This window comes from Acanthopagrus latus, chromosome 14 (genome assembly GCF_904848185.1).
Source record: "Acanthopagrus latus isolate v.2019 chromosome 14, fAcaLat1.1, whole genome shotgun sequence".
NCBI lineage: Eukaryota > Metazoa > Chordata > Actinopteri > Spariformes > Sparidae > Acanthopagrus > Acanthopagrus latus.
The window spans coordinates 10,119,921-10,130,470 of NC_051052.1; the positions used below are offsets into that span (position 1 = coordinate 10,119,921).

At 46.8% G+C, this 10,550-nt stretch overlaps 1 protein-coding gene across 2 annotated transcripts; it reads right to left on the reverse strand.

The window, feature by feature from the left end:
• Positions 1-653: 653 nt before the first annotated feature.
• ppp1r3aa (protein phosphatase 1, regulatory subunit 3Aa) lies at positions 654-7,835 on the reverse strand. Of its 2 annotated transcripts, none has more exons than XM_037120899.1 (4): positions 6,880-7,835; positions 5,680-5,738; positions 5,477-5,559; positions 654-4,934 (listed from the first exon to the last, which is right to left on the reverse strand). In XM_037120899.1, the coding sequence occupies exons 1-4, from the start codon at positions 7,824-7,826 to the stop codon at positions 1,815-1,817; spliced, it is 4,209 nt and encodes a 1,402-aa protein (XP_036976794.1). In that variant the 5' UTR covers positions 7,827-7,835; the 3' UTR covers positions 654-1,814. The 2 variants fall into 2 exon arrangements, with proteins under 2 accessions (XP_036976794.1, XP_036976793.1); XM_037120898.1 differs by having other exon boundaries at positions 5,477-5,571.
• Between the last annotated feature and the right edge of the window lie 2,715 nt (positions 7,836-10,550).

Consider the following 10,550-nt stretch of genomic DNA (forward strand, 5'->3'; position numbering starts at 1 on the left):
GCGGACCCTGCCAATTGTCTAGCTGCAAGAAGAGTTCTGGGGACTTCATTTTCCTCACAAGACGGCTTATTTATTCAGTTTTGTAAATAACAAATACTTTTTGGTTTGTATAATGACCTTATCAATACTGTAAATATTACTTTTCGGAGTTTCTGAATTTCCTGTTCTAAACTACACAGTGCCCGTCTGACCTTGTAACTGCTAGGATAAGGGATAAAATGGACTTGCCATGTGAGTTTGACTTAATTCCAACTCCTGTCAGCAGGCACTAAAATTGAAATGTTAAATGACTCTTTAGAGAGAGGCAAAGATTAGAGCACGTTTTCACTTTAAAGACCAACGGCCGCGGTTCAAAGACTTGATTTATCTGATGATCAACATGTAATTCCGTCGAAACTATCTAAGATTACATACTTCAAACATCGTCATAACTCTGACCTTTTTTTTTTTTTTTTTATGCTACAGCTTCTTCAAAATGACCAAATTTAACTTCATAGCCATCTCCAAATCCAAGAACAAGGAACTGCTGACTGCTCTGAGAAGGGTGTCATCTGGGGGTCAGCGAGCTATCTTTTCAGTAATATTGGAACCATCGCAGAGAAGGATTGCAACCTCTTTCTAGAGTTATACAGACCAGACAGGGAGGAGTTCAGTGTGACAAGCATGATTGTTATTAATGCAGGGTTGGATACAGAACAAGTTGTTAGGCTCATACAGCAGAAGAGGGCAGCTCTATTTGGGGAATAACTCTTTTGGTACTATTCCAAAGAACTATTAAATGCTTAAAAAAGGAGACATTTTAAAAATGATAAGGAGAAGATGCATAATAAATTGAATAGATACATCAATACAGCAATATAACCAATGAAATCTGATGAAATCTGAAAGGACAAAACACATATGGGCAAATGTTGGGCATGAAAGACACAATTAGTGGTTTCTTCAGTCACGTGACTTTCTTTTATTGAAGAAAAGCAAGGATAGAGACAAGTTTTCCAGTCTCAAATGCCCCACTGTTGCACCGTTTCCCTGCACGAACCAAACACACCGCCGCTTTGTTCCGTTGAGCACATTGTAAAGTGATTTTGGGCCCATAAAACACAGCAAATAGTCACACATCACACACACGTGGTTGCAGACGTTCAACAGCAGGCAAATTTTCATAGAAATTTCCAAAAACCAAAAAAGGGAAAAATCCAAATTCAGATTTCACTCAAATTAAATTCAATATCATTTTTTAAAGATGCATGTGTTTGTTGATTTGATGAATAAAGCCAAATCTCTCCTGATTCAATAATACAGTGGTTACCAATACACCACACATGTGTCAAAGAAAAGAATAAAAAGGGCTGAAAGGGTGAAATGTTTGTTTTCTCACACTTTCCTCTGATCATTTAAATAGTGAACATGAAAATCAGTGGATAAAAACACTCTTCTGTTGAGCTGGCTGTGACATATGCAACTGGTGCACATTGCTTTGTTTTAAAGGTCCACTTTGTAAGAAAGTTGGCTTTAGAGTCTCATTCCCAGCTCGTCAAATACACATATCTTACAAGTAGGACCTTTAAGGGGCCACCAGCCAGAAAGGTGGGGGGAGCAACTGCACTAAATTTCCTTAAAAATGGAAAACAAACAGCCGGATATACGGCAAATACACACCGCCAATCACACGACCAGTGCCCGGAGCAGGATTTAGTTTTATTGCACCATTTCGTAGCTTCCAGTCATCTTCACGACGTACAGCATGAAGATACTGAAGACTTTACAGTTCATTTGATTTTGATGTACTCGTGTTTGAAAGTGTTGCGCCCTCCCTACCCCACCATCCCCTTGTTGTCCATCGCTCGATGCCTCTTCCATTTGTAAAACCACCAGCTCAATGAAAACCCGTAGAGCGCAGAGAAGGCTGGGAAATCCCACATGAAAACGACGAGGAAGAATCCAGCGACCAAGAGGGCGCAGATTATAAGTCTGACGACGTGACCGAGGATGTATAGCATACTCCACCAGACGAGACTATCGGACTCTTTTAGTTTCTCGGAGGGGGATCTCTCTCGGGGAACTGATCGATTAAATCTCTCCTTGCGGGAGACTGCGCTCTCTCCTATTTGTCCGCCTGTCGCCTGACGGGTGACTGATGGTGCTTTTATTTGAGTGTCGTTTCCCTGATCGCTCGGAGAGCTTTGGGCAGATTCGTTCAACCTAGCTGCTAAAATGAGATCTTGAGTGAGAGGGGCGCTTGAGTTCGAATCAGTCGGAGACTCTGAGAGAAAGTGAGTTTGCTCTATGGTGAACAGTGACTGGCTCTTTTCATTTGGGCAGTACTCGTTGCTCTCGGTTGCCGTGGTTTGCTGTAGGCCTCGGCAGAGACGTGAATTTGGATCAGGCGGCAGTTCGGTCAAGGAAAATACACCCGAATCAAAAGCACCGTCAGAGTCTTTCTCAGAGAGAATATCAGCTGTGTCTACGAGCTCGCCCGCCGTACCATCAACAGTATCTGCGTCTCTATCAGAGGCCCGCGCCGTCAGATCAAACACCTCCTCCCAAATCCCCCTGACCAAATCTTCTCCGAATCTTTCTATGAGCGCCTCCTCCACTCCAGACTCTATCACCTGGAGTGCTGCGGTATTTTCTGCTGTGAGAGGGTCTTTTGTTCCCTCTGACAGTTTCTTACATTCAACACGTGGAGAGCTCTCGACTTCTGCTGACAACTCTTGTTCTTTCAATTGAGCTGGTGCGCTCCTCCTCTCCCCCTGAGGGTTACCCACATTACCCATCAACTCCCCCGGTGCTTCTATTTTCAGCCTTCCAATACTCACCCTCTCATCTTTGCCTCTCTGACTCATATCTTCCTCTATTCTCTCTAGCGTCTCCGCTCGGCGCTGAAGGTCTGTTGAAGTGTCTTTCTTCGCACCCATCTCCTTCGCCGTAACTTCCTCGGGGCTCATTTCGTGACCCGCGTCCTCTCTCTGATCCTTCAGATCATCCTTTGAATGACTTTGTCTCATTTCCACCATCTCCACCGGATGTGGGTTACACTTATCTGTTGGAAATGTGTCATGTTCGCTCCTGATGACCTTTTCATGTCTCGTCTGTGTTGGAAGGTTTATTTCCTGTCTCTCCTCGATGATCCTCTCCAAACTCGAGCATTTTCCCTCCTCTGTCTGATTTGAGACTAATGCGTGTTCACCTGTTTCAGACTTTTGTCCAACACTGTCCTCCACTTCCCCTGCTCTGACTGGCCTTGTCTGTTTATCACGTGCTCCATCATTACGCTGCCATGCTTCTTCATTTAACACCTGAATACTTCCCACTTCTGCACCCGTTAGTCTCTTTGTTTCCTCACTTGTTGTACAGCAGGAAGGGTCCACCTGTGCCTTTCTGAATACTTCCAAGGCCTCCTTTTTCGATGCGGCGCCGTCATTCTCCGATTCCCCCAATTTAGATTTGCTTGCCATTATTTGGCTTTGCTCGAACGTCTCGTCGCGGGTCTGGTTCGGATTGAATTCACCTGCGTGTGACTGTGCGGGTCTTGTTTCATTCGCGTCGCTCTCATTCTCCGCTAATGGATTTTCACTGTTTCGGTTCGGCCTGGATTCCTCGCGATGCTTTTCATCTGCGTACCTCTGGGAGATTTCACACTCCTCTGTTTTCTGTGGCCTAAATATCTCCTCTCCTGTAACTGCTTCATCTTCTGTGCAGCTCTCCGCCGCCTCTTCCTCTGCTCCCCGTCTGGATGTGGAAAAGACAAACCTCTCCCCGTCCTTTGTCCCCTGTCTGATTGTCCCCCTAAATGCCAGCGTGTCATCCGTCACATTGTGCGAGGTACCTGTACCCTGCCCTTCCCCGCTGGAAGAAAGGCCCTCAGCCAGCCTTGCTGCCTGTGAGATCCTATCAACGGCGCTGGCATTCTGAGACTCTGGCTTTGCTGTCATGTCTGTTGTCTCCAACTCCCCTGAGCTTGTTACCAAGTCGGCTGTGTTCGGCGCGAAGGGCTCATCTTTTCCTATTCCTTCTGCACTTTCTATTATTCCACCTCTTTCTCGTTCCCACGTCGCCCGCTTGTGACACTCCGCTGAACTGTCAACAGAGCCCTTGGACACAGGCGTTGCCCCCCCGAGGCTAAATTCCTGCGGAGTGTCTGTTACGGAGTTTGTCTCTGACCTTTGGGAGGCATCCCGTGTCGTCGTGTTGTCATCTCGTGGGCTGCTGACACATGCCTGCGCTGGCTGGTGGTCTGCGGTGTTCAGGGCGACATTAGCCGGCGACGTTTCGCGAGGCTCTGGCAGCAGCTGACATGCTGCCGAAGCGTGCGCGTGTAAGGTGGCGGGTGTATCCGCGCCCACCTGAGACTCACGCTCTTGACTGCTTGCCGCATATTTGGTCTTGGCCCCGTTACCGTTTGAGGGAGACACCGACGCCGCTGTCTGCAGCCACTCTGCCTCCCGAACGCCAGAGTGGTTCGTACAGCTTGGCCCATTAAGAAATGCCTGCCACGCATCGCATACTGAGGTCTCTGTACCAGTGATATCATCTGTACCGTTAAGAAAGGCCTCCCACGTATCATTAACCGAAGGTGTATCTTCCATATTTTCCACTGACGCTTTCGACAGGGTCATTTTAGCCGTCCCGTTCCAGACGTCATCCACGTGAGCGCACCCCCGCCGACGGGCTCTGTCGTTGTTCCAGTCCAGCGTAAGCAGAGGAATCTCGTGGTAGGTGAGCACCTGTGGGCTCTCGATGGATTGCTTCTTCTGGCGCTTGTGGAGAAAGCTGGCAGGGTCACCCCACAGCGCTGGCAACGGCTGAGAAACTTTCTGGCCGCTGCCTGAGTCATGTGAATCAGACTCCGGTGCGTGCTGCCTCCTTTGGGAGAGGCAGTCCTGCACTCGTGCCATACGTGTTGCTCTGCGTCTGCCTTTTATGCTGTCCACCTGTCAAAAAAGCCAAAGGGTCAGCGGTCAGGCCGAGTGTTAATGCTTGAACTATGACCACGGGCTAGCACCTCAAGACTTTGTTAGTCTCTGGAGTCATCGTCCACTTTAAATCCAGACAAGATGAAAATAAAACTGAATGAAATGGCCCAGCCGTCAAGCAGTGCTCTTTGAAATCTACCATTAACGTGATGATGCAACGTATCGCAACACGGCTGAAACCCTCAGCACATTTTTGTTTACATCATCAACTTTCCTGAACCTTATCAGGCAGGTTGCATTCATTATTAATAGCGTGCATGTGAGGGATTTTAGACACGCTCTCAAGTGTCAGGTTAGCTGACTTTTCATATCCTTCTGGGACACACGGAGCAGCGTGCAGCATGACATGCATCTTGGCTTAGCTATCGTGTCTTTACAGATGCACTCTGTCTCTCCGTGACTACAGTTTATGTCTGCGGCTTGAGAAAAATCAAACAAGCCGCTCTGTCGCAGGCAGACTTCAAGAGGCGACTGTTAGCCCGAAAGACAATAAACCTCACCGAAGGTTCGTGTTCTTTGCGGTGTAGCAGTGACTGCATGTCTGTGCTGTCCGGTGTCTTCCTGTCAGTCTCCGCTGCTTTATCTGTGGCCGCCGCTTTTACGAAAACAAAAGACAAATACAAGGGTCAAGGCTTGCTTACACACTGTGTATAGTACACACACATGCATGTATATGTGTGCATGCAGACGCATATATACACACCTGCAACAACTGCTGATGTGTTACTGGTGTCCCTGGTCTTTTCCTCTGCACTTCCCCTCCTGTGGTTCACAGCAAGGTAGGAATAATTACAGTTACATAAGTCCACAGATGTTTTGCAGCTGTTTAAACAGATTTATTCCAAAATGTCCAACTTGTTTGAATGAGTACTTGAGAAAATGTTGCAAACGATCAAACTGGGACTCCATCCTTTTCGAGTCAAGCTCCAGCGTTTCCATGTTTGGCTGCTTTTCTTGTGTGAGGTGTTTATGTGTTTGCTTTTGTTTTTTTCAAGAGCCACCATCATTGTGGGCCTTGTTGTCTCATTTTTGTGAAAAAGTTTTGTGATATGTGTTTTTTCTTTTTTTTTTTTTTTTAATCAGATGTCGTCAACACGTGTTATAATGGCTGCTGACAAAATCTCTTTGTCGCTGTTTGTACAGTCTGCTGTCTTATCCCTTTCCAGTCACTTTAACACCGGGGCAAGACAGAACAGATCATGCAGCTAACACACATGAACAAACTTTTGCCCCTAAAGCAGAAAACGGTCATTTGTGAGCTGGTGTGAGGGAGGATGAAGTGAGGGTGTCTGTCTTCCCCCTGCCGTGCTGAGACATCATGGAAAACTGGACAGACACCCGACCTTAAATGGGCATCACACGTACTGAAAAGTTACGTAACAGCTTACTGTAAACACACATCGGCCCGGCCAGCGGCCAACGGAAGCTTGTGCTTCCACCCTGAGAAGAGCAGTTTAAAAGGGCAGTTCAGCCCAAAATCAAAAGGATTTTTTTTTTACCTGCATACTTGCAGTGATATTCTTCCACCTAGATTGTTTTGGTCTGAGTTCTCTAATTGGTGAAGTATTGGCTGTCGAGATGTCTGCCTCCTCTTGACTGTTATGGAACTAGATGGCACTGGGCTTTTCGGAGCTCGAGGTGCCCAAAAGATAACCACGAGAGGCTCATGAGGGGAAGAAAACATTAATGAGCTGCGCTGTTAGCCAGCTTAATCAGCTAGCCTCTCATCTACAAGTAGATGAACAAGAAAATAGGTCCTACATGAAACTTGCAACAAAGTCTGTGGATTATCTTGAGTGACTGGGTCGTGATTTCTGGAAAGAGACACTGCTGTTGAGTTTTGGGTTGCGACTCCCTTCAGCAAAGACATACATAGATTAAAAAAGGTTTTAGGCTCTCTCACCTGTAGGCTTTCAGACAGCTCCTCGTGCTCCTGTAGCTGGCACTCTCCCCTTGTATGTGAGGCCCATGCTCATGTACGTGTCCCCTCTGGTGGCAGAACAGCACATAGTTCATGTCCCTGTTATTAGCCCAAAATGTTCCCACTGAGGTCTCGTAACGCAGACAGATGTCCAGTCTGGTCCCATCTCTCTCAAAGGGAGGAATCAGGGTGTACTTGAAGGTAAACCTGTCTGTTTTCCTATCGCTGGACCCAGGCACGTACTCCGCCAACAGGTCAAAGAAGCTCGCCCAGCGATCCAGGCTCATCCGGGCGTAAACGGACTTGCTGAAGCAGAGGTTGACCACCCTGACGATGCCGCGGATTGTGGTGGTTCCGGGAAGGAGCTCGATGCTTTCCAGCTCGACCATCTGCGCCTGCAGCCTCTGGTCCAGCTCCTCCGGGGACGAGGGGACTGTAAACAGGCAGGACATGTAGAACTCCTCCAAAGGAAGAGTTGCCTCCCTCTCAGGGGGCAGGCTGACATCTGACTCTGTCTCCTCGGCATTATTAAACTCTTTAACTGATACCAGGTTAAAGCCAAACGCATCTGCGAATGACACCTTCCTCCGGACAACCGGTGGGGGCTCCGGCTCCGAGTCCTCGTCAGTTTCCTCCTCTGTCGTGGAACCCGTCCGAGACGAGGCCTCCGTTGCTCCCTCTTCTGGCTCCCCGCTTTTCCCCCGTCCCTCGGCCTTCAGCAGCACCTCGTCCTCTTCCCAGGGTTTGATGTACACGGCCTCCATAATGCGCTGCGGTCTGGGAGGCAGCTGTCTGCCCCGTATTGCCGTCTGTCTGGCTTGGAGGGTGGCACAGACCAGAGTGCCCCTGGCCTGGCTGTGGTGAAACTGTAGAGGGGAGAGCAGGGAGACGACGTGACTTGCAGATGGAGTTCGGTTACAGCTGAACATTGTGCGTCTGAGCCAGGCCTATTAATAGGACACATATAACTAGACCGGGGCTGGCCAGTTATCCTCTCAGTTATCCTCACACAATATGTTTGCTAGAAAGAAAATAAATGCGTGAAATCAGAGCTTTTATAAAACTCTTTTAAACTTGTGTCGAAACAAGCCGACATATTAAAAGGGAAACAGAGAACTTCCGGCCTCCAGCCATTTCCAAGGGGTATTATTTTTGGCGCCGCTGCCGCCGTAGGCTCCCTTATCACTCTCCCTTTTTCCTTTTCAACACAGGACAAAATGTGGGTTTATTTACGCACTTGGTCTATAATGTAGACGTGAAAGCAGATTGGAATGGTGCCGGGCGGCCGGCTCGACTGGAACACCAGTCAGCCTCCTTTGTTCGTCCCCAGGGGATTTTGTGTCCAGCAGACAAAAATGCATAGCGACAAGGTTTAAAGTGAACCAATTCTAAACGCTGACGGTGTCATTATTCCATAGACATTACATTGTGTCAACATTAACTTCATGATGATAAATTAAAACAAAATACGTGTCTATTTAAACTGGCAATAGACAACTTTCTTTGCTTTCACTTGTCATCATGGATACTGATTGCGGAGCGTGAGGGCTTTGAATAAAATGATGCCATCCGAGCATGGATTGGTTCCACATAAACCTCACTGTCACGATGCTGTTTGGCCTGCTGCCCAGCTCGATTCCTACTGCAACAAAATAAAGGGACGGGTTGCAGCACAGAGGAAGCACGTCCAACCAAGACAGGAAGTGCCACTGTTTTTCCAGGTAAGAGTGGAACGAGTGGCGTGACCGTAAAAACTCGACGCTGCAAAAAGACAAAGAACCGCGCTGATGGAGGAGGCACAGACGGCGGGGAGGAAGAGCGATAGAAACTGAGGTGAAACGCGAGCGAACAGACGGGCGTCGGATGTTTTCCCTCTGATCAGTGGGACCTGAGGCGGTTATAAACTGCCGTTCTCTCTACTAGACGACGCTTGATCTGCTTCGATTTGCTTTAACTGAACCTTGAATAAAAACATATCATGTCAGTCCTACTTGATAAAACACCCTGCACAGATTAATGTAGTGCTCATATTTAACATTTGTATTTTGCTTGATCTACTGGTTCAAAACTTCATCAACATTATGTAGAAAAATCAGCATTTTGTGGGATCTGGCAGTTTTTGATTTCAACACCACCGCTGTAAATACAAAACCCCAGATCTGTAACAGTGTGTCAGATGTGATGTAGACGCTATAGCTACAAACAAAACCCATCACATCGTAACAACGTGATATGTTTAAAACTTGAGAAATGTGCATTGGGAATGTCTCTAAAATAGAAAGTACACAGAGAAGTTTTTCAGTGCTGGATGGACGGCAGTGTCGGCGGGTCCTCCGCTGTGCTCCAGACTGAAATGTCTCACCGGCTCCTGGTTGGATTGCAATTAAACTGAACATTCATGTCCACCTCTGAATAAACTGCAAGAACTTTGATGATCCCCTGACTGTTCATCCAGCGCCTTCATCAGGTCCAATTTTTAACTTGTTCTCTAGTTTGGCGTGTGGCCAAATACGTGCATGACCCCCCCCATCATCCCCTGCGAGTCGGCAGTACTTTGAGTTTAATGCCAATTTGCAAAATGAAACTTAGATTAGCTCTTTAAAGTCAAAATTCAACTCAAACTGAAAGGCTTTATGTCTGCCATCATTTGTTACAGACTAGTTTAACTGGATCAATTGGGAGTAATCATCACACACATGAGAGTATCTTATTTATTCAAGATGTCTTCAGTGATTGATTTTACAGTTTTGAACTGTTAGTAACACTGTTTTGGAGAGTTTACTGGCAGCTGCCGCAGAAGAAAATGCCTGTGAGCCGATTGTGACCCCTGACTTCCACGTGTGGACCCGCAACAAAAGACAAGAGGTAATTTCCCTGCTGAGATCAATAATGGCTCAAATGATTATTAGTTCTGTTGCTGAGCTTGAAAGGCCTCAGTGTTAAGTGGGCGTCTGGACTGAGTATCTGCGGTCCCCTCTCGTATCACCGCCAGTGGAGGCAACTTTCACTTTTTTTTTTTAGGTTCACTGCATCCTCGGAGCGGAAGATTGAAGATTATTCTGTTCTTTGGAGCAGATTGAGTTTGTGCGCCGCGTGTGAGGGAGCGTGTGCTTGGATGGGAAGTTCAACTAATCCTTGATATGCAGTGTAACTTTCCCCTCCCGAAAATCCGGTATATCTTGTAAATAGACTTTAGGGCTGGTTATACAATCCTTCACAGGTAGGTGAGTGGGTTTTTGTCCTCAAAGGACCCTTTGTTCCAGGCTTTGAAGCCACAGAGGTTCCCTTTTTTTAACTTTTAATTGCAGTTTAAGTCCTTATATAGACTCAGAGTTTCACATTTTGTTACTTCAGTAAAGGCATATATATGTGAACAAGTGTTAAAAGGGCCATTTATTTTGGAAATACTGTCAACACCAAATGCATAGAACAATATAACAATATAACAGTCAGAAAATAGATATATAAAGAATGTCACAGAGCTGAACCAGCACCCCTTTAATCGTATTAAAACATATCATTGTGACCTTTTTAATATCTACAGAGCACAGTGTGTGTCTAATGTGTATGTCTAGTGTGTATCAGTAGATGGCACTCTGTGATCAGAGTTAGACACATATGCCCGACGAGGCAACACCTCAGCCAGGCAAGTG